This window comes from Cherax quadricarinatus, chromosome 17, assembly GCF_038502225.1.
Source record: "Cherax quadricarinatus isolate ZL_2023a chromosome 17, ASM3850222v1, whole genome shotgun sequence".
Classification (NCBI taxonomy): Eukaryota; Metazoa; Arthropoda; class Malacostraca; order Decapoda; family Parastacidae; genus Cherax; species Cherax quadricarinatus.
The window spans coordinates 28,834,749-28,860,036 of NC_091308.1; the positions used below are offsets into that span (position 1 = coordinate 28,834,749).

Here is a 25,288-nt window from a genome sequence, read left to right on the forward strand (position 1 = left end):
TAAAGGGACTTTAGAAAAATTGGCTAGCCAGACTTAAACTGTGAAGAAGGGAAGCACAGTGCCTGCACTCTGAAGGAGAGGTGGGGAATATGCAGTTCAGAGAGTTATTTCAATTATGTTTATGTATTTCTGGCAAAGGGTGTTAAAATAACAATGTCCTGAATTTAATCCATATAAAATATAGCTGAAAAACTGCCATATTGTATTATGAATAATTTTAAGTGTTTGAATTACATTTATAATTATCTAATAAAAGAGTGAATAATAGCAGAACTGCAGCTATGTAAAAAGTATATTGCACTTGTATTTACTTTTGAACTGCAGTTAGCACCCATACTTTCCTTGATGTTAGTGCCCCATGAAACAAGTCTATGGTAACATTCTATGGTGCATTAGGTACTCGACTTTATTATTTGGTCAATTTGCTCATTTAATCAGCATTTGCAGGATATTATAATCTTAACAACAGCACCAGATCTCTGATATAAATAATGATCTCTAACTAAAAATGTCCATCAACACATCTTACAACACAATGAATGAATATTCAAACTGTTACAAAACTGTTACATGATTACAAAACTTAACTTCAATCATATAAACCTTTACCAACCACTTAATTGCAATTTCAATTTAATGCAAGTTTCATGTTACAATATTTTTGCAACAATGAGTGACATTATATGCAAGATTCTAAAGGCTGAGTAAATTGGTGTGAAAGTCATTTAACTGTCATGCAATATTTAAGTACACTGATATTTCATAAAGCACATAAACCCCAGTTTATACTCACCCAGAAATGAGAAAACACGTTGATTCTAAAGATGTTGATGACTTCCTCAGGAGTGTGTCTGAGGAATGGCTTGCATGGCATAATACCAGCATTGTTTACCAGGATAGTTACCTCCCCTACTTCTTTGCGGATCTTAAATAAAAAAAAAACCCGCAATTATTAAATATTGTATACACAAAACCATTAACAAAAAGTTTAGTACAATAATACTGTACTGTGTATGCCATGACATTTATCTATAAAAAACAAATCAGTACCGTAACCCTTGCAATTTATGAGGATTATGTTGCGTTAAGAACCAGGGGTTATACAAGCTCCTCTATCTTTAAGTTTATTGTACAGAATTCATCAGCAATACTCACGTTTCAGAAGATAAATAGTAAAATGGTAGGAAGATATAACAACAAAGATGAAACTAAAACAAATAGACATAGAAATAGGAAACAAAATGAAGGTGACAGTGCCACAAAAATGTGAAATTTCAGCATCTAAGGAAACACTCAATAAAGACTATTACTACAGAACAGAAAATGGAAGTAAGTGCAGATATTGACACTCCTGGAAATGTACATATATTAAAGAGGGAATAATCTAAGTTTCATAATAAATAATGGTATGGCATTTTTCACTGTGGGATATGTAAGTTATCACACAAGAGAATCTGATGGTTTATATACATGTATTCCCAGAGTTCTGTGGAAAAGTACAAAATAATACAGAAATGCAAATGAAAAAATGAAAAAACTTTTTTCATGCAGACAATGAAATTCAAAGAAACAAAGGCAAATATTGAAAGGAGTGGGTAGCATAGAGAGGGCATTTGCCCTATCTATGCTACCCACAGAGGCACTTGCAAAATGTGGCATTCTTAATACAAAATAAAAAATCATAACACCTCTTACCATTATGCACACTACCATAACTGGACAGAACAAGAGTATGGTACAGATACCAAGCACCCCAATATGAGACAGAACAATAATGGAAGTAACAGGAGTAACAATGTACATTTTTTTTTTCAACGAACCAGTTGCATCCCACCAAGGCAGGGTGACCTAAAAAGAAGAACAAAAGTTTTTCTTTTTAAATTTAATAATTTATACAGGAAAGGGGGTTAATAGCCCCTTGCTCCTGTCATTTTTGTCGCCTCCTTCAACATGCAGAGCATACAGAGGAAGAATTATTTTCCACTTCCCCATGGAGATAAGAGGAACTAAAGAAGAACAAGAACTACGAAGAAAATAGAAAAAACCTAGAAGGGTGTGTATATGTATTTTTCTTTCTTTCAACAAGCTGGCCGTATCTCACCAAGGCAGGGTGGCCCAAAAAGAAAAACGTAAGTTTCTCTTTTTAAATTTAGTCATTTATACAGGAGAAGTGGTACTAGCCCCTTGCTCCCAGCATTTTAGTCGCCTCTTACAACACGCATGGCTTACGGAGGAAGAATTCTGTTCCACTTCCCCATGGCGATAAGTGGAAATGAACAAGAACTGGTAAGAAAATAGAAGAAAACCCAGAGGGGTGTGTATATATATGCTTGTACATGTATATGTAGTGTGATCTAAGTGTAAGTAGAAGTAGCAAAATGTACCTGAAATCTTGCATGTTTGTGAGACAGAGAAAAGACACCAGCAATCCTACCATCATGTAAAACAGGTGCAGGCTTCCGTTTCACACTCACATGACAAGATGGTAGTACCTCCCTGAGTGCCTGCTGTCTACCAACCTACTACCTATATAACAATGTGCTTATTAAGCATTATGTAAGAAGAAGCAGTAAAAGATGTACCAATAAGCACAACATTCAAAACAACTCAAACAGAATACAAGGAATAAAAAAAATTGGAGCCTTAAGAGAAAAACCATATCACAAATGTGCAGGAGCTTAACAGGACACAATAAATGGTGAAAATGAGTACAAAATGTAGTAGTACTGTAGTACTTTAGTAGGTTGGTAGACAGCAACTGCCCAGGGAAGTACTACTGTCCTGCCAAGTGAGTGTAAAACGGAAGCCTCTAATTGTTTTATGTGATGGTAGGATTGCTGGTGTCTTTTCTCTGTTTCATAAACATGCAAGATATAAGGTATGTCTTGCTACTTCTACTTACACTTAGGTCACACTGCACATACATGTACATGTTTATTTATACTCACTCATCTGAGTTTTCTTTTATTTTTATCTTAATAGTTCTTGTTCTTATTGCTTTTTCTTTCATATCCATGGGGAAGTGGAATAAGAATCTTTTCCCCATAAGCCATGCATGCTGTAAACTAAAATGCCAGGAGTAATGGGCTAGTAACCCCTTTTCCTGTATAGCTTACTAAAAAGAAAAATAAGCAAACTGTCAAAATGGGATGTTTGAATGTGTGTGGATGCTATGTGAATGATAAGACATGATTGTGGACATTATGAATGAAAAGAGGCTGGATGTCCTGGCTTTAAGTGAAACAAAGCTAAAGGGGGTAGGAGAGTTTCTGTGTGGAGAAATAAATGGGATTAGGTCAGGGGTTTCTAATAGAATTAGAGCTAAGGAGTAGCAATAATGTTGAAGGATAAGTTATGGCAGGAAAAGAGGGACTATAAATGTATAAATTCAAGGATTATGTGGAGTAAAATAAAGGTTGGATGTGAAAAGTGGATGATAGAAAGCATATATGCACCTGGAGAAGAGAGATGTGTAGAGGAGAGAGAGAGATTTTGGGAAATGTTGAGTGCATGTGTGGGGAGGTTTGAACCAAGTGAGAAAGTACTTATGGTTGGGGATCTCAATGCTAAAGTGGGTAAAAATGTTCTATAGGGAGTAGTAGGTAAATTTGGGGTGCCAAGGGTAAGTGAAAATGGGGAGCCTTTAACTGAACTACATGTAGAAAGAGGTTCAGCAATAAGTAATACATATTTTATGAAAAAGAGGATAAATATGTATACATGGTATGATATAGCACGTAATGAAAGTAATTTGTTAGATTATGTATTGGTGGATAAAAGACTGAAGGGTAGGCTTCAGGATGTACATGTTTATAGAGAGAGAACGGATATATCGGATCGTTATTTAGTTGTAGCTACAGTTAGAGTAAGAGGTACATGGGACAAAAGGAAAAAGTCAACAGAAAGTAAGAGAGAAGTGAAAGTTTATAAACTAAGGGTGAAATATAAGCAATTATTGGCAGAAAGGTGGGCTAGTGCAAGTATGGGTAGTGGGGGAGAAGGGGGGGGTTGAAGAGGGATGGGATAGTTCTAAAAATGCAGTATCAGAATGTGGGGCAGAAGTTTGTGGCTATAGGAGGGTGGGTGTAGGAGGAAAGAGGAGTGATTGGTGGAATGATGAAGTAAAGGGTGTGATAAAAGAGAAAAAGGTAGCTTATGAGAGGTTTTTACACAGCAGAAGTGATATAAGAAGGACAGAGTATACAAGTAAAAGAAAGGTGAAGAGAGTGGTGAGAAAGTGCAAAAGGAGAGCAGATGATAGTGGGAGAGGCACTGTCAAATTTTGCTAATATGAAAAAATTTTGGAGTGAGATAAACAAGTGAAGAAAGCCTAGGGAACAAATGGATTTGTCAGTTAAAAACAGAGTAGGGGAGCTGTAGGTATTGGGTAGATGGTGGGAATATTTTAAGGAACTTTTAAATGTTGATGAAGAAAGGAAGGTGGTAATTTCATGCACTGGCCAGGGGGGTATAACATCTTTTAGCAGTGAAGAAGAGCAGGATGTGTGGGGGAGGTGCATGAGGAATTACATAGAATGAAAGCAAGACAGAAGAAGTGTCCCTGCGATCCCTGTTGGGGAGGGGAACCTCTACCTCGACATCGATCTGTTTCAAGATGAGTTACTCTTACAGAGTCAAGACCAAACCATCCTGTGGTCTGATCAATGACTCCACCAAGCTTGCCCTTGCCGTGGTTGTCAAGGGACTGACTGTCAAGATTAACACCATCCTATCCCTCCAAGAATCCTTCATTGTTGTCTGTGAAGATGATGTGGAGGCTGAGAAATTGCTGACTGCACCTGCCCTGACCACTCTCGAAGAACGTGGCTGCAGGATCATGTCCTCTCCAGCCTTAAGGGCTAAAAGAATTGTTTTTCTGAAGTGCCTGGATAAACTGATTATGACACAAACAACCGAAGATCTCAAGAAATCTGTCGAAGAGCAGAACCCATGGGCAAAAGTGGAAAGCATTACCAAGATTTCCACGGCCTCATCAATGCTAAAGATTATCTTCACTGACGTCACGATAGCTTCCCAAGCTACTACTGAGGGACTAGCTATATACTACTACTTTATCAACACCAACCACATTGAAGCTGAGCGACACCATCATGTTACCCAATGCTGGAACTGTTACTCATACCTTCACTCATCAAAAGACTGCCCCACCAAGGACAAGAAGTTGTGCTCCACCTGTGGTTCTGAGGGACATGACTCCAAAGCATGTACTTCCGCTGCTCCACTTAAGTGTCTTAACTGCAAAAACGACCATCACACTCTCGCTGCTAAGTGTCCCACTCACCGAGAAATCATTAAAAATAACATTGAAGCAGAACAGAAGAAGGCACCACCTAGATCACCCACGTATGCTGCTATCACCAAGCTGCAGGCTGACACCACCAAACTCCTGAAATCAACCCAGCACTCCACCACCACTATCTCCACACCTGCATGTGACTCCACCAAAATACAGTACTGCCTACTGTATGCTCACATGCACAACATGGCAGCACCAGGCTCCTTCAACACTACCATCAATGAACTTTTCAGACTAAACAACATGCCGGCATTCAAATTCCCAGACTCTCCACCTTCTGCTGACATAATCAAGCTCACCCAAGCACCAGAAAATATTACCACTCCTGTAACCACAACGCAAGATACAACAACAACAACAACAACAAACTCCACCGCAGCCACTGACCAATCAGCAGCCTCACCTGATCTACCTGAGACCGCCACCACCACCGCCGACTTACTCTCCCCATCTCCACTTCAATCACCGATGGCAAAAAAAGCCAAAATACTTCCACCTGAAAATCCACCACAAGAAACTCCACCACCATTAGAAACAATGATAGCAGACCTGAACCTCAGACCTACCGTGCCTATCACCCTGTACACATTCATGCAAGACTGCCAGATCCTGCACTCAGCCCAAGTTATATACAGCATACAGTTTGGACACGTCAAGTACACTGTTGCACAAAATACCGACCTACAGACCGCCAACGCCTTACTAGAAGACCTACGCAACGACAAACAGCACCGGGTAAAACTTATCCTGCTCTCAAAATCAGCATTTAGAAGAATTAACAACGGTTCCTACACTACCTGGGACGATGGTACATAAGTCACATCATCACTAGTCGCCGCCTCCAGCCCACCTCTCGCCAGCCAGTCTCCACCAATTACAAGCTAGGCAACACCACGCTGATGAGATGCACACCGCAGTGCTCCCAAGTCATCGATCAAGCTTGCCTGCATATCCTGACTCTCAAGCCCCTTCCCACAAACTCCTTTACACACAACTCTGCTGCTGGTTAAGCCCTGGCTCTTTCTCTAAGACTAAGGACACTCCTCTCAAGATCTGGTCTTTGTCTATCCAGTCTTCCCCGCTCACCCCATCGGGGTCTTACCTAGAATATCTTGCTTGCTTGCTTAGAATGAAAGGGGGTAAAGCAGCTGGAACTGACATGATCAAGACAGACTGTTAAAAGCAGGGAAGAGGATAGTGTTGGGGTGGTTGATATTTTTGTTTTATAAACGTATAAAAGAGGGAAAGGTACCTAGGGATCGGCAAACAGCGTGTATAGTTCCTTTATATAAAGGGAAGAAGGACAAAAGAGTGTGTAAAAATTATAGGGGTATAAGTTTACTGAGTCCTAGGTAGTAGGTTGGTAGACAGCAACTGCCCAGGGAGGTACTCCCATCCTGCCAAGTGAGTGTAAAACGAAAGCCTGTAATTGTTTTACATGATGGTAGGATCGCTGGTGTCCTTTTTTCTGTCTCATAAACATGCAAGATTTCAGGTATGTCTTGCTACTTCTACTTACACTTAGGTCACACTGCAAATACATGTACAAGCATATATATACACACACCCCTCTGGGTTTTCTGCTATTTTCTTTCTAGTTCTTGTTCTTGTTTATTTCCTCTTATCTCCATGGGGAAGTGGAACAGAATTCTTCCTCTGTAAGCCATGCGTGTTGTAAGAGGCGACTAAAATGCCAGGAGCAAGGGGCTAGTAACCCCTTCTCCTGTATATATTACTAAATGTAAAAAGAGAAACTTTTGTTTTTCCTTTTGGGCCACCCTGCCTTGGTGGGATACGGCCAGTGTGTTGAAAGAAGAAAGAAGTTTACTGAGTGTAGGTAGTAGGTTGATAGACAGCAACTGCCCAGGGAGGTAGTACCGTCCTGCCAAGTGAGTGTAGAGCGGAAACCTGTAATTGTTTTACATGATGGTAGGATTGCTGATGTCTTTTTTTCTGTCTCATAAACATGCAAGATTTCAGGTACGTCTTGCTACTTCTACTTAAACTTAGGTCACACTACACATACATGTACAAGCATATAGTATATACACACTCCTCTGGGTTTTCTTCTATTTTCTTTCTAGTTCTTGTTCTTGTTTATTTCGTCTTATTTCCATGGGAAAGTGGAACAGAATTCTTCCTCTGTAAGCCATGCGTGTTGTAAGTGGTGACTAAATTGCCGGGAGCAAGGGCCTAGTAACTACTTCTGTACAAATTACTAAATTTAAAAAGAGAAACTTTCGTTTTTCTTTATGTGCCACCCTGCCTTGGTGGGATATGGCCAGTTTGTTGAAAAAAAAAAAAAAGTTTACTGAGTATACCAGGTTTGGGAATGTGTGTAAGGTAGAAAGCTGGAAATATAAACACATATGCAGTATAATGTGATCCTTTATTGACTACGTTTCGCCCACACAGTGGGCTTTTTCAAGTTCTGTTTGTGACTTGAAAAAGCCCACTGTGTGGGCGAAACGTAGTCAATAAAGGATCACATTATACTGCATATGTGTTTATATTTCCATTGTTATTATTTTTTTTTATTATCACACCGGCCGATTCCCACCAAGGCAGGGTGGCCCGAAAAAGAAAAACTTTCACCATCATTCACTCCATCACTGTCTTGCCAGAAGGGTGCTTTACACTACAGTTTTTAAACTGCAACATTAACACCCCTCCTTCAGAGTGCAGGCACTGTACTTCCCATCTCCAGGACTCAAGTCCGGCCTGCCGGTTTCCCTGAATCCCTTCATAAATGTTACTTTGCTCACACTCCAACAGCACGTCAAGTATTAAAAACCATTTGTCTCCATTCACTCCTATCAAACACGCTCAAGCATGCCTGCTGGAAGTCCAAGCCCCTCGCACACAAAACCTCCTTTACCCCCTCCCTCCAACCCTTCCTAGGCCGACCCCTACCCCGCCTTCCTTCCACTACAGACTGATACACTCTTGAAGTCATTCTGTTTCGCTCCATTCTCTCTACATGTCCGAACCACCTCAACAACCCTTCCTCAGCCCTCTGGACAACAGTTTTGGTAATCCCGCACCTCCTCCTAACTTCCAAACTACGAATTCTCTGCATTATATTCACACCACACATTGCCCTCAGACATGACATCTCCACTGCCTCCAGCCTTCTCCTCGCTGCAACATTCATCACCCACGCTTCACACCCATATAAGAGCGTTGGTAAAACTATACTCTCATACATTCCCCTCTTTGCCTCCAAGGACAAAGTTCTTTGTCTCCACAGACTCCTAAGTGCACCACTCACTCTTTTTCCCTCATCAATTCTATGATTCACCTCATCTTTCATAGACCCATCCGCTGACACGTCCACTCCCAAATATCTGAATACGTTCACCTCCTCCATACTCTCTCCCTCCAATCTGATATTCAATCTTTCATCACCTAATCTTTTTGTTATCCTCATAACCTTACTCTTTCCTGTATTCACCTTTAATTTTCTTCTTTTGCACACCCTACCAAATTCATCCACCAATCTCTGCAACTTCTCTTCAGAATCTCCCAAGAGCACAGTGTCATCAGCAAAGAGCAGCTGTGACAACTCCCACTTTGTGTGTGATTCTTTATCTTTTAACTCCACGCCTCTTGCCAAGACCCTCGCATTTACTTCTCTTACAACCCCATCTATAAATATTTCCATTGTGTCGGTATTTTATACCATTTATTTCCAAGGTAGAAAGCTGAAAGCGAATATAGATAAGAGTAAGGTGATGACTGTATCAAACAATTTAAAGAAAAATTGGATATCACATTGGAGAGAGGGAGTATCGAAGAAGTGAATGTTTTCAGGTATTTGGGAATTGATTTGTCAACGGATAGGTTTATGAAGGCTGAGGTTAACCATAAAACTGATGAAGAAAAAAAGGTGAGTGGTGTGTTATCCATGGAGGCAAAGAAGGGAATGTACGAAAGTATAGTAGTACCAACACTCTTATATGGGGTGTGAAGCTTGGGTTGTAAATGCTGCAGAGCAAGGAGGTGGCTGGAGGTAGTGGAGATATCCTGTCTAAGGACAGTGTGGTGTAAATATGCAGAGAATTTGTAGTGTGAAAATTAGGAGGAGGTGTGGAGTTACTAAAAGTATTAGTCATAGGGCTGAAGAGGTGATGTTGAGGTGGTTTGGTCATTAAGAGAGAATGGAACAAAGTAGAATAACTTGGAGAACGTATGAATCTGTAGGGAAAAGAAGGCAGGGTAGGGGTCGTCTTCGAGAAGATTGGAGGGAGAGGGTAAAGGTTTTATGGGCGAGGGGCTTGGATTTCCAGCAAGTGTGCATGAGTGTGTTTGATAGTGAATGGAGACGAATGGTTTTTGGGACCTGACGAGCTGTTGGTGTGCAAGCAGGGTAACATTTTGTGAAGGGATTCAGGGAAACTGGTTAGCTGGACTTGAGTCCTGGAAATGGGAAGTACAATGCCTGCACTTTAAAGGAGAGGATTTGGGATATTGGCAGTGTGGATTGACTATCTAAACTATCATATCTGGATGCCTCTGCAAAGACAGTGATTATGTATGAGTGACGGTGAAAGTGGTGACTGATGGTGAAAGCTTCTTCTTTCTTTTTGGGTTTTTCTTTCTTTTGGGTCACTCTGCCTTGGTGGAAGATGGCTGATGTGTGAAAAAAAGAAAAGAGTACAAAATATAAGGTAGGGGAAGAAGATGATATTCAGCATATGAAGACATACCTATAGTCTGTAAGGTAAGTTACAATGCTAGCTGCAGGCAAACGTCTGTTCATTAGAACGTATGGCAATAGATGGTTGAAGTCTGGACTCTAGATAATTTGGGAAAACTTATACACCAATTGCATGTGGAGACATGCAACTCCAAGAGTGAGCTCCTCCACCTTTGTGTCAAACTCTGCACTATGTTCAGTGAAGCTCTGATGATGGTGCATTATATGGATAATAATGTTAAAAGAGAAACACTGTCCTCTACTAACAATATTATCCATCACATATGCCATCATCTGAGCTTCAATGAACTTAGTGCAGAGTTCAACCCAAACGTGGATGAGTCTACATTGAAGCTGCATGGTCTCATGTTTCATTGATCCTGCAGCTGGAGTATGAGCATAATATATAAAACTGATGGTGTTTATGTAACATATAATGATGACCTAGACCTAACTCTTCAATTCTAAATTTTTTTTTTTTTTTCAACAAGTCGGTCGTCTCCCACCAAGGCAGGGTGACCCAAAAAAGAAAGAAAATCCCCAAAAAGAAAATACTTTCATCATCATTCAACACTTTCACCACACTCATACATTATCACTGTTTTTGAAGAGGTGCTCAGAATACAACAGTTTAGAAGCATATACATATAAAGATACACAACATATCCCTCCAAACTGCCAATATCTAAATATCATGAAGATAACACATGAAACATACCTTGTTTGATACTGCATGGACATCTTCCTTACAGCTCACATCACACTTATAACCCCAAGCGCTTCCACCTTCCTTGCTGATGTCTGTTACTGTTTTCTTGTTGTTTGCCTGGTTTAATATAAAAATAGAATTATACAAATTGGATATGAATTGATCTCAGGGTGATCTAAAGAGTAATCCCAGTCTCTTACCACAACATATCTCACTATACTCTAAAAGAGTATAGGTAGTAGGTTGGTAGACAGCAACCGCCCAGGGAGGTACTACCGTCCTGCCAAGTGAGTGTAAAACGAAAGCCTGTAATTGTTTTACATGATGGTAGGATTGCTGGTGTCCTTTTTTCTGTCTCATGAACATGCAAGATTTCAGGTACGTCTTGCTACTTCTACTTACACTTAGGTCACACTACACATACATGTACAAGCACATATATACACACCCCTTTGGGTTTTCTTCTATTTTCTTTCTAGTTCTTATTCTTGTTTATTTCCTCTTATCTCCATGGGGAAGTGGAACAGAATTCTTCCTCCGTAAGCCATGCGTGTTGTAAGAGGCGACTAAAATGCCGGGAGCAAGGGGCTAGTAACCTCTTCTCCTGTATATATTACTAAATGTAAAAGGAGAAACTTTCGTTTTTCCTTTTGGGCCACCCCGCCTCGGTGGGATACGGCCGGTGTGTTGAAAGAAAGAAGAAAGAATTATACAAATTGGATATGAATTGATCTCAGGGTGATCTAAAGAGTAATCCCAGTCTCTTACCACAACATATCTCACTATACTCTAAAAGAGTATAGGTAGTAGGTTGGTAGACAGCAACCACCCGGGGAGGTACTACCGTCTTGCCAAGTGAGTGTGAAACAGAAACCTGTAATTGTTTAACATAATGGTAAGATTGCTGGTGTCTTTTTCTGTCTCAAACACACGAGATAACAGTATATCTTCCTACTTGTACTAACACTTAGGTTACACTACACATACTAGACTAGATGAGCCTGGCCCATGGCCAGGCTCAGAGAGTAGATATACTCTCGAAATTCTTCAAAGGTATATATCAAAGGGTAATATTTAGTGAAGGGATTCAGGGAAACCAGTTATTTTTATATAGCCGGACTTGAGTACTGGAAATGGGAAATAAGTACTGTAAAGGAGGGGTTTGGGAAATTGGCAGTTTGGAGGGATATGTTGTAGTATCTTTATATGTACATGTATATGCTTCTAAACTGTTGTATTCTGGGCACCTCTGCAAAAACAGTGATTATGTATGAGTGAGGTGAAAGTGTTGAATGATGATGAAAGTATTTTCTTTTGGGATTTTCTTTCTTTTTGAGTCACCCTGCCTTGGTGGGAGATGGCCAACTTGTTAAAAACAAAAAAAATCTTTTAGGAGTGAAGAAGAGCAAGATGTGAGTGTGGGAGAGGTGCATGAAGCATTACGTAGAATGAAAGGGGGTAAAGCAGCTGGAACTGACGGGATCATGACAGAAATATTAAAAGCAGAGGGGGGATATAGTGTTGGAGTGGTTGGTATTTTTGTTTAATAAGTGTATGAAAGAGGGGAAGGTACCTAGGGATTGGCAGAGAGCATGTATAGTCCCTTTATACAAAGGGAAGGGGGACAAAAGAAATTGTAAAAATTATAGAGGAATAAGTTTACTGAGTATACCAGGAAAAGTGTACGGTAGGGTTATTATTGAAAGAATTAGAGGTAAGACAGAATGTAGGATTGCGGATGAGCAAGGAGGTTTTAGAGTGGGTAGGGGATGTGTAGATCAAGTGTTTACATTGAAGCATATATGTGAACAGTATTTAGATAAAGGTAGGGAAGTTTTTATTGCATTTATGGATTTAGAAAAGGCATATGATAGAGTGGATAGGGGAGCAATGTGGCAGATGTTGCAAGTATGTGGAATAGGTGGTAAGTTACTAAATGCTGTAGAGAGTTTTTATGAGGATAGTGAGGCTCAGGTTAGGGTGTGTAGAAGAGAAGGAGACTACTTCCCGGTAAAAGTAGGTCTTAGACAGGGATGTGTAATGTCACCATGGTTGTTTAATATATTTATAGATGGGGTTGTAAAAGAAGTAAATGCTAGGGTGTTCAGGAGAGGGGTGGGATTAAATTATGGGGAATCAAATACAAAATGGGAATTGACACAGTTACTTTTCGCAGATGATACTGTGCTTATGAGAGATTCTAAAGAAAAACTGCAAAGGTTAGTGGATGAGTTTGGGAGTGTGTGTAAAGGTAGAAAGTTGAAAGTGAACAAAGAAAAGAGTAAGGTGATGAGGGCATCAAATGATTTAAAGAAAAATTGGATATGCAATTAATAGCACTGTCACTTGTTCAGTAATCAAGGAGCAGCTCATAAACCACAAACCAACAGGTTTACTAGCTCCCTGAGACAGAGACAAACAGATGGAAAGCCAGACACATACAGGCAGACAGATAAACAGACATAGACAGACTGACAGACATACAGACAGACATGTTTGTGTGCAACAGTGAAAGCAAAGCGAGGGTTCCTTGCAGCAATGCACATTCATCAAATGTCACTGGCTGTCACCGGTTATCTGATGCTTGTCATAACACCATTCTTCAAGGAGTTTCATATATATACTCCAGGCACACACAGGCAGACAGAAAGACAGATAAACAGAGCTAGATAGATAAGCAGAGCTAGACAGATAGACAGACAGATAGACAAACAGATAGATAGACAGACAGACATGTTTGTGTGCAACAGCAAAAACAAACAAAAAGAGAAAACAAATAAGGCGAGGGTTCCCTACAGCAGCACACATTCATCAAATGTCACTGGCTGTCACCAGTTATCTCGCTTGTCATAACACCATTCTTCAAGGAGTTTCATATATACTCCAGCATGTCTAAAACATTGCAAAGACTTATAACTACTTTGTATATAGTATTTCTAGACAATAGTAAATGACCCAGGCAGGTGAAAATGTTCACCTGTTGGTATGATTGTTACTATTTGAGTACTATTTCAGAACAGAGATTGACTATGAAATCACAAGAACTATTATAAATTTTAATTATCAGAACAAAAATTATATAAATTAAAATAAAAATGAGAAAAAAAAAGGTAAATCGGCAACACTTCTGCAAGCAGCAGGACTGGATGGTGCCATCAGATGAGCATCCAGAGCCAACTTTCCAGGTTTATATCTTGGTAAGTACTGGTCCTAATTTTTTTTTTTGGTCTTATAGCACACAGAAAATTGCCCTCTTTAACTAAAAAAAAAAAAATTTTTTTTTATTTTTCAAAATATTCAGAGCACCATGCAGGTAAACGTAGATCTATGCTTGGACAGTTTAAAGGTTAATGTGCCCAAGAGTGATTATTATTATGTATTAGTATTATTACTATGGCATTAAGACTAGAAGGACACTCTTAGTGAATGAGTAACAGAGGAATGTTTATGTGCTATGTAACGTGTTTCTTACATAATTTTGAAGAAAATATCATAGATGGATTAAGGAAAATGCCTATATTAACCTAAAATAAGACATTTAATGTGCCCAAGAGTGATTATTATTACGTATTAGTATCACAAACGTATGAACAGCCCAGGTGGAAGTGTCTGGTATGGACAATTTCCGAGTGGAGGTGCAAAACCAGGGGCAATTTTGGCCAAAAGTGGTCAAAATCCGAATTGTAAGATATCCACACCAGACGAAATCTGAGGTTCCACTGTAATCACATGAATTTAACAAAAATGACAGCATAATAAGTACTAGGAATTTTTTTTTTTTTTTTTAAGAAACAATTTTGGTTAAGAAAGATCAGAGAACCAAAGTTGACAGACACAAACCTCATTAATATCCAAGCACACGACTCGGGCTCCTAAACGAGCAAACTGAAGTCCCAATTCCCTTCCAATTCCATGACCAGCTCCTGTCACCTGAAAAAGCATATTGGTTTATACACAGCAGCTGTGTGATATAAAATATGTGCAAATATATAGAGCATATATTTGCACTTTAGGAAATTAAAGGATAATTCTTCTTCTTTCAACAAACCGTTATATCCCACCGAGGCAGGGTGGCCCAAAAGGAAAAACGAAAGTTATCTTTAAAGGATAATTACTATTATTATTATTATTATGATCACAAAAAATGCACTAAGCTTGTATGGGTTATTCACTGCTGTAATTCTAAGGAAAAGCACATTCTTAACAGAAATTTTTTTATGAGGAAGCAAGAAGTGTCAGTGTATAGGCATGCTGGAGTGGTTAATGTTTTTGAAGCATAACTGACAATTTCATGTACAGGTCGGCCATCACTAATCCAGCAATCAGTAATCCGGTTCCATCAGCAATCTGGCCCTAATTTTGGCTAGCAAAATTTCAAATTTCCGGGTCACCACACCAACCTGCTGCTACTTGCTGCATAAGTCATTCCAATTTCTTTTTCTTCATTAATTGTTATAACCTGCTCACTTTTAGCCCTAGCCATGATTCCAACCATACAGAACATGAAGGAATGATACCTGGGTAGGTGAGAATAGTACAGTACATATAATACAGTAGTATGTGGAAGAGAATCAGAGGTGAGCATATCACAGTACATGAAGGTTTTTTACAAGATATTTTATGACATAATAAAAGCCATGTAAATTAAAGGTAACAGGAATTCCACCTACTACTGAATAAAAGCCTAAAAATCCTTCTTACCAGAATAACTTCTCCAGTGATGACCTTGAGTGGAGGAGGTGAAACAAAATGCCATATCGATTTTAGCATTAGAAATGCAGATAGAAGAACCAGATGCACGAAGTCACATACCAGCAGTACATACTGGTATACCACCATTATAATTCCAATCATTTTCTGGAAATTAAAATATATTACAGTACTTGGGTTATTCTTAATAAATATCTGGAGGATTCAACCAGCAAAATCCAATTAGATAATGGAAAATAATTCATGGCTTTTATACACTACAAATGTTTTTTTTTTTTTCAACACACTGGCTGTCTCCCACCATAATTCACACAATCACTGTCTTTACAGAGGTGCACAGATATGACAGCTCAAATGTCCCTCCAAACAGCAAATATCCCAAACCCCTCCTTTAAAGTACAGGCACTGTACTTCCCATGTCCAGAACTCAAGTCCGGCTAACCTGTTTCCCTGAATCCCTTCCCAAAATATTACCCTGTTTACACTCCAACAGCTTGTCAAGTCCCAAAAACCATTCGCCTTCATTCACTCCTATCTAATACTCTCACACATGCCTGCTGTATGTCCAAGTCCCTTGCCCACAAAACCTCTTTTGCCCCCTCCTTCCATCCTTTCTTTCCTTGGACCTCCCCTACCCCTCCTATCCTCCACTAAGGATTTATATACCATGTCATCCAATTTTGCTCCATCCTCTCTAAATGACCAAACCCCCTCAACAACCTCCTCCTCAGCCCTCTGAAAAATACTTTTAATAACTCCACACTTCCTCCTCATTTCCACACTAGGAATTATCTGCATAATATTTACACTACATATTGCCCTTAGACACATTTCCACTGCCTCCAAACTAGATTAAAACATTTGTGATATTTCTTGCTTTTCTGTGTTATTACTATTACTATTATTATTATTATTGTAACAGATAAATCTATATAGATACAATAGTACATGGTTCACTCAATAGCTCTAAATACACATCTTTAATCTATTGTTATATTTTTCATTCCTATAAAATACTGCTGTATAAAGCTCATACTGTAAAAGTCCTCACTTTTACATGAAGGGATTGCTACATAGCATCATTATTATTAACAAGATCCAAAAGGGCTAACTCCTTAGTCTATGAATATATAATACTAATAAAAGACATTAGAGAGAAATGTCTAATTGTTATCTAAACATTTCATATTATCAAAGGTAAGACAACTTGAAAAAGAAAATCTGAACTTTTTGGAGACTGAAAAGTGAAAGCAGGAGATCTTGTCTGGGACCTGGCTGCAGGCACAGTGACCTCTTCAAGCAACTACAGGTGACCTACAGGCTACACAGTGTAAGTAACTACAGTATTATCCATGCATCAAAAGGATTACTTTAATTTTTAATTAAGAGAGATAAGAATTCTGCCTTGCTATCCTAGTCAGGCTCACAGAAGTGGATAACCTTTACATTTTGATATATACCAGATATCATTTGTGAAGCTGGCTGAACTAATGAAATGTTTCTGTGATACACATACTATATATTAGAGATGAGCAATCTGAAGTTAAAAATCACTGTTCATGTGTAAACACAGAAGTAAAAAAAAAGGAGGCAATACCCTTGAATATCACCCTTTGCAAGGTTACTATATTATTATTATTACATCCATGGGAGTAGCAGGCCAACAGGGGTCATACAGCGCCTTAGGAAAAGGGAAGCATTCACATTCGATCCAAGGAAGGAGACATCAGGTCCATTTCCATGGATCATGAGCCCCTTACCAGCATCAAGGCACACCTCCACTGAAAGAAATGTTAAAAAAAAAAAAAAAATCCACAGTAAAGATATGGGTGCCTGTTACTTGGCAGTGTAACAAGGCAGCAGGCATGACTGAAGCCATTTGTTGATTGGTTAAAGCATAAACTTAATCCAGCAGTCAATATGTACCTGGCTAAAAAGAGTTAGATTCAAGGTACTCTTCACTCTCAACAATTCATGTAGTCATCCTCCAATTCTTCAGTTTGTGGACCCAAATATGAAGGTTGTATTTTTACCGGTTAAAATTATATACAATATTTGATATAGCCACTCGATAAAAGAATTATTATGACATTTAAGTGCCACTAAACATACATGATAATGGAAAAACTCACAGAAGCAATGGATGACAACTCTAAAGCCAGCATGCTAGAATTCTGACATAAATTTAACATTGCAGATACACTTATGAACCGCAATTGACCCCAGGCTGGGGTCAATTGCGGCCTTCTGTGAGAAATAATTTCTCTGGTTTTCCCTCAACGAAGAGTCAGATCCAGGAAATTATGGCTCTGGCAAGAACTGTAAGATGTGAGGGCTTTAGGGATAAGCATGAACAAAACATAAATGAACTTTTAGAAGAGGAAGGTGAGGAACTACTAGTGATCAATGTCCAGTTAGAAGAGAGGAATACAGTACTAGAGAATGAAACAGAACTTGTAGATAAACAGCACTGCAACAGTTACTTAGTCAATTCCATATTATTCATAAATTTGCAGACTTTTAACTGAAGAGCTCTGTCATGCCTAAAAGAACTGCTCTGAAGAGGAATCTGGAGCAAGTAATGATGCCTCATTGTCAGCTGTATAAAGTATGTACCACAGAGTAAAATGGTGCAGAATGGATTATGGAATACTCCAGCACAACCATCAACTACTGACAACTCTGCAGTCATCTCAGTCCAGTACGGCTACATCCACCCTCTCCACACACTTCTATGTCAGCAAAAAATAACTACAATGTAAGGTAAGCAGTATTAATTTGTAGGTAGTAACTTAAACAAAGTTATTTGACAAATTTAGAGGTCTATGAAACATAATTCAATATTTTTTTTGTACCAAATTACTTTTCATAAATACTATTCACTATATGGTGATACTCAAATTTTCCTTGTACAAAAATACCTTGCATAGTACGGTTTGGAACAGGCTAAGCTTTGGTATAATATGGTTCATAATTTTAATATGTATGATAAATTTTATACATGTATTTTATGGCAAGACTTTCTCCCTCTGTTCTTCTTACATCATTGCTTACGGTTTCAAATTATTAAGTTAATTTAGCTACAGGTACACACAAATACAGTTACACAAATTATCATACATAGTAAGATGTGTGAGTAAATTTGTACCTAGGATAAACTCAAAAAAGTCAGACAAAGTGACTTATTTCCATTTGGGTCCTTGACTTCCATTGTTTGTCTTTGTGTACTGAATGGTTCTTCAGTTTTCTTGTGCTTGGCAGTATCTTTTTGTCTTTGAATGTCATTCATTTTCACTGCATTTTGAGCATCTGCAGAACACTATCACTCATATGAGTCACATACTATACATAAACTGGTCATGACTGGCTGTGCTCTCTCTCTACTCACTGTCTCGATGTGCACAAGTAGATGTGGCTACAGAAAAGGACTGGATTTTGATTTGATTTTTTTTTTCATGCAGTTTAAAAATAATTTATGTTTATGTTTTTTAAGTTTATTGAGTTTACTATTTAATAAGTGTAAATTTGTACTGCCCATGAAAGAATTCACAATGGATGAACTGTCAATGTTAACTGCGAAAATAGAAGACGCTTGTGACTTTATAATGAACGCGGATCCAAACACTAAATGAGACATTAGAGTTAGGCAGGCATTACAAAACAATAGTCAATGCTATAAAGATATATACGCTGATAAAAAGAAGAAAAAACTGTGCAAACTACATTGTTCAACTATACTATTTTGCAAGATAAAAATGATCTTTTTCTTTACCATGTGCATGGTATATTGTTAATTTACAATTGTAATAAAATTCTTTAGTACTATTTTTCATTTTTATCTTCTGTAATTTATCCATTTGCAAGTGTGTGCAAGAGATTCGTGTGCACTGATTAGTACTAAGCAAATGGATAAATATTTTTGCGATCCGACGCATTTAATCGTATTGTTGGAAAGCATTACATTAAAACATATTATAATAATACCTTAATCAATATGGTACCGCATGGTACAGTGGAACCTCAGTATGCAACCTCAATTCATTCCAGAAGGCTGTTTGAGTGCCGCTCCATCTGAGTATCGAACAAGTTCTTCCCAACCAATTTTCTGTTTGGTTGGCTGTTATCACTAATCTTCGTAGGCCCCATGGTGACTTATTTACACAAATAATAATAATAATAATAATAATAAAAACTGCGAAGAAACACGAAATAGTTTACAGTGAAGCTCTGGCAGGTCGTATTTGTTAGGTCGACTGTTGAGCTTTGTTTGAGTAGGGAGCTGGTTGTATACCGAGGTTCCACTGAGCATTATTTTTTTTGGCAAACATTAACTGTGCTATGCAATGTATTGCTGTATATAATTATCACATACATTATGCTCTATTCTGTGTAGTGCATTTAGTCATGTGTACCAGCAAGTCTCTTCCTAACTAAATTTTTCATATACTACATGTACTGTACTTACACTGAAAGCCATGCTCAAGAATAAATGAATGACAGATTAAAAACAAAAGTTCCAAGCATGTGTGTACCTCTCCAAGAGCAGTAGTACACAGGACTGACCAAACACCTAGATGGGCTATCCTATCAGTAGTGCACATTAACCTTCACCCAGGCCTTTAAATTGTTTTTATCTGAAAACAATCTTATCTTTAACCTCCATCTGCTACACATCAAGACTACTGGACTTGGATAAAAGTTATAGTACATCATCTGTAGTAACTCTTTTTTTACTCGCATTTTGATTTGATGCTCTTTATGAAGATGTACCCTAAATTGGCATATTTTTTAGAGTAAGTCTTGTGGAGAAGATTTTCCTTAAAAAATTTAAGATGCTAATTTTAGCTTTCTATCAAAATATTCACAAAAAGTGCTAAAACCACATAGGTTATTCAACAATATATAATATATATATATGTATGTACAGCAAGGTTGAGAGGATGGTAGAAAGTGAGAACAAGAAATGTTGAGAGGACGACAATGGTAAAATAAATCACCGTTGGTGTAGAACATCATTGTTAAACAAGAAATCATGAATGAATTTGGCATTAAAGGGGGGACTGTCAGAAAGGAAGGTGGACAGAATAAGCAGGTAAGGACAATGAAAGCAGCATCTAAAATAAAGCCAACCTGCTTTTTGATGAATGGGACAAATATGTTTAGTCTATTAGCAAGAGCCAACCATTCTTGCAGTGGTATTAATTTTACTTCATTTAACAAAATAATACTTCTTTCTCTTAATCTGCTATGATAGAATTAATCTTTACAAGGTTCTCAAGTCATGCCAAGTTCCTTTATTTATGCTAAATGAATTAAAAAATGTATTTGAAAAATGACAGCCATATTATTAGCACTGAACTGTCTGAGGATTTATATTCTCAAGCATCTAAAGGATTATATTTTTCAGTCAAAAAATATTAACTGTATAAATAATACAGCATTATATTTAGGTGAGTTAATTTTAATTGAAATCTGAGCTACCTAGCATTAGTAAAAACAATTTTCTAGATTTCATTAATATATGTACTGTATCTTGTAAAAAATTATCACTACAGGGTTACTTATTTGCACTGCATATCACAATACCTTCATCAAAGTAATACCCAGAACTTTTTAAAGACCAATTATCTTCCTCACATTTAATAAGGATTATGAATGAAGTCTCTTCCTGAACCTCACTCTAAATACATTATTTACAATTAACAGCTGAGAAAGTATTACAGAACTAATTAAAAATCCTGTCTGTTCTTAGTAAATAGTCTATTGTTTCAATGTTTGAATAATGTACGTAGATCCTAAGATTTTGAAGAGATTTTCCATATTTTTTAATAAGTCCCCTGTTTACCTGGAGAGGGTTTTGGAGGGTCAATGGCCCTGTGGCCCAGTCTGAGACAAGGCCTCATGGTAGATCAGGGTCTAACCAGGCTGTTACTGCCGGCCACATGCAAGCTGACGTACAAACCACAGCCTGGTTGGTCAGGTACTGACTTTAGGTGCCTGTCCAGTGCCTTCTTGAAGGCAGCCAGGGGTCTATTGGTAATCCCCCTTATGTATGCTGAGAGGCAATTGAACAGTCTTGGGCCCCGGACACTTATTGTGTTGTCTCAGTGTACCCGTGGCACCCTTGCTTTTAATCGGAGGAATGTTGCATCTCCTGCCGAGTCTCTTACTTTCACAGGGAGTGATTTTCGTTTGCAGGTTTGGTACCAATCCCTCCAGGACCTTCCAAGTGTATATTGTCATGTCTCTCTCTCGCCTGCGTTCGAGGGAATACAGATCAAGGACCTTCAACTGTTCCCAGTAGTTTAGGTGCCTTATCGTACTTATGTGTGCAGTGAAAGTTCTTTGTACATCTCCAGGTCTGCAATGTTGCCAGCCTTGAAGGGGGCCATTAGTGTACAGCAGTATTCCAGCCTAGAGAGCACAAGCGATTTGAAGAGAATCATCATGGGCTTGGTGTCCCTAGTTTTGAAGGTTCTCATTATCCATCCTATCATTTTCCTAGCGGATGAGGTAGATACATTGTTGTGGTCTTTGAAAGCGAGATCCTCTGACATTATCACTCCCAGGTCCTTCACATTACTTTTCCATTCCATTGTATGGTTAGAATTTGTGGTATACCCTGACACATTTTTAATTTCTTCAAGTTTCCCATATCTGAGTAGTTGAAATTCCTCCTTGTTGAACTTCACAATGTTTTGAGTGGCCCATTCAAAGATTTGGTTGACGTCCGCTTGGAGTCTCGCGGTGTCTTTGATGGAGGTCACTGTCATGGTGATCCGAGTGTCATCCACAAAGGAAGACACGGAGCTATGGCTTACATCTCTGTCTATGTCAGAAATGAGGATGGGGAATAGAATGGGAGCCTTGTGGAACAGAGCTTTTTCCCTTGTTCTGTTAAATAAATTAGAGGGAGAGAGTATGGAGGAGGTGAATGTATTCAGATATTTGGGAGTGGACGTGTCAGCGGATGGGTCTATGAAAGATGAGGTGAATCATAGAATTGATGAGGGAAAAAGAGTGAGTGGTGCACTTAGGAGTCTGTGGAGACAAAGAACTTTGTCCTTGGAGGCAAAGAGGGGAATGTATGAGAGTATAGTTTTACCAACGCTCTTATATGGGTGTGAAGCGTGGGTGATGAATGTTGCAGCGAGGAGAAGGCTGGAGGCAGTGGAGATGTCATGTCTGAGGGCAATGTGTGGTGTGAATATAATGCAGAGAATTCGTAGTTTGGAAGTTAGGAGGAGGTGCGGGATTACCAAAACTGTTGTCCAGAGGGCTGAGGAAGGGTTGTTGAGGTGGTTCGGACATGTAGAGAGAATGGAGCGAAACAGAATGACTTCAAGAGTGTATCAGTCTGTAGTGGAAGGAAGGCGGGGTAGGGGTCGGCCTAGGAAGGGTTGGAGGGAGGGGGTAAAGGAGGTTTTGTGTGCGAGGGGCTTGGACTTCCAGCAGGCATGCGTGAGCGTGTTTGATAGGAGTGAATGGAGACAAATGGTTTTTAATACTTGACGTGCTGTTGGAGTGTGAGCAAAGTAACATTTATGAAGGGGTTCAGGGAAACCGGCAAGCCGGACTTGAGTCCTGGAGATGGGAAGTACAGTGCCTGCACTCTGAAGGAGGGGTGTTAATGTTGCAGTTTAAAAACTGTAGTGTAAAGCACCCTTCTGGCAAGACAGTGATGGAGTGAATGATGGTGAAAGTTTTTCTTTTTCGGGCCACCCTGCCTTGGTGGGAATCGGCCAGTGTGATAATAAAAAAAAAATAAATTGTTTGAGGTATCTGTGGAGACAAAGAACATTATCCATGGAGGCAAAAAGGGGAATGTATGCAGTATAATGGTACCAGCATTCTTATATGGGTGTGAACCATGGGTTGTAAATATTGCAGTGAGGAGGAGACTGGAGGCAGTGGAGATGTCCTGTCTAAGGGCAATGTGTGGTGCAAATATTATGCAGAGAATTCGTAGTGTGGAAATTAGGAGGTGTGGAGTTAATAAAGTATTATTCAGAGGGCTAAGGAGGAGATGTTGAGGTGATTTAGTCATTTAGAGAGGATGAAGCAAAATAGGATGACTTGGAGTGTGTGTAAACCTGTAGTGGAGGGGAGGAGTGGTAGGGGTTGTCCAAGGAAAGGATGGAGGGAGGGGATAAAAAGTTTTGTGTGCAAGGGGCCTAGACATGCAGCAGGCATGTGTGAGTGTGTTTGATAGGAGTGAATGGAAGCGAATGGTTTTTGGGACTTGACGAGCTGTTGGAGTGTGAGCAGGGTAATATTTTGTGAAGAGATTTAGGGAAACAGGTTACCTGGACTTGAGTCATAGAGGTGGGAAATGCAATGCCTGCACATTAAAGGAGGGGTTTGGGATATTTGCTGTTTGGAGTGACATCTAAACTGTCACATCTGAGTGTGTCTGCAAAGACAGTGATTATGTGTGAAATTATAGTGAAAGTACTTCTTTCTTTTTTGAGGTCACATTGCCTCAGTGAGAGATGGTCAGCGTGTTGAAAATAAATAATGTATGTAATGTAAAAATAAATAAATAAATAAATAATCGTGCTGAATAGGTAAAACTTGTGACTTAGCTTAAATAGCAATGCTTTTGCCAAATAAGGCAAGCAAAACACGTGTGTATGCAATAATTTTGCAAAACTCATTCTGAACTTAACGAAAAAAATAATTTTGTTGTATTTATTAAATTTTTGTAAACTTACTGAAAATATATATACACACATACATACATGTATATATATATATATATATATATATATATATATATATATATATATATATATATATATATATATATATATATATATATATATATATATACAGTGGACCCCCGCATACCGCTTGCTTTAATCGCCAAAATTTTGCCTCACATACCGCTTAAAAACCCGCTCACCGATTTTCGTCCGAGACGCGTCCAATGTGCGGCCTGAGCCACGCTCACATGTTCCGCCGGTGGCACTGTTTACCAGCCAGCCTCCGCGGTAACATCCAAGCACACAATCGGAATATTTCGAATTATTACAGTATTTATGTAAGTGCGTTTGTACGTGTATGTTTGGGGGTCTGAAATGGACTAATCTACTTCACAATATTCCTTATGGGAACAAATTCGGTCAGTACTGGCACCTGAACATACTTCTGGAATGAAAAAATATCGTTAACCGGGGGTCCACTGTATATACATATACAGTGGACCCCCGGTTAACGATATTTTTTCACTCCAGAAGTATGTTCAGGTGCCAGTACTGACCGAATTTGTTCCCATAAGGAATATTGTGAAGTAGATTAGTCCATTTCAGACCCCCAAACATACACGTACAAACGCACTTACATAAATACACTTACATAATTGGTCGCATTCGGAGGTGATCGTTATGCGGGGGTCCACTGTATATATATACATATATATATATATATATGTATATATTATATGTATATATGTATATATGTATATATATATATATATATATATAATATACATGTATATATATTTTTTTTATTTTTTTAACAAGTCGGCCGTCTCCCACCGAGGCAGGGTGACCCAAAAAGAAAGAAAATCCCCCAAAAGAAAATACTTTCATCATCAATCAAAACTTTCACCTCACTCACACATAATCACTGTTTTTGCAGAGGTACTAACAACACAATAGTTTAGAAGCATATACATAATGAAGATACACAACATATTCCTCCAAACTGCTAATATTCCGAAACCCCTCCTTTAAAGTGCAGGCATTGTACTTCTCATTTCCAGGACTCAAGTCCAGCTATATACAAATAACCGGTTTCCTTGAATCCCTTTACTAAATATTACCCTGCTCACACTCCAACAGATCATCAG

The 25,288-nt window shown here is 38.7% G+C and overlaps 1 protein-coding gene across 4 annotated transcripts in view; it reads right to left on the reverse strand.

Moving 5' to 3' along the window:
* LOC128686350 (short-chain dehydrogenase/reductase family 16C member 6) overlaps positions 1–25,288 on the reverse strand; it is a 55,206-nt gene that overhangs the window by 22,782 nt on the left and 7,136 nt on the right. Inside the window, exons 1-5 of one of the 4 annotated variants that reach the window (XM_070085906.1) lie at positions 19,968–20,072; positions 15,427–15,582; positions 14,566–14,655; positions 10,735–10,842; positions 794–925 (exon numbers count right to left, since the gene is read on the reverse strand). In XM_070085906.1, coding sequence (XP_069942007.1) covers positions 794–925; positions 10,735–10,842; positions 14,566–14,655; positions 15,427–15,582; positions 19,968–20,036 — 555 coding nt within the window. In that variant the 5' untranslated portion in view covers positions 20,037–20,072. Of the gene's footprint in view, positions 1–793; positions 926–10,734; positions 10,843–14,565; positions 14,656–15,426; positions 15,583–17,077; positions 17,228–19,900; positions 20,073–25,288 lie in introns of those variants that run through there. The other 3 variants (XM_070085907.1, XM_070085908.1, XM_070085905.1) reach the window with 3 other exon arrangements.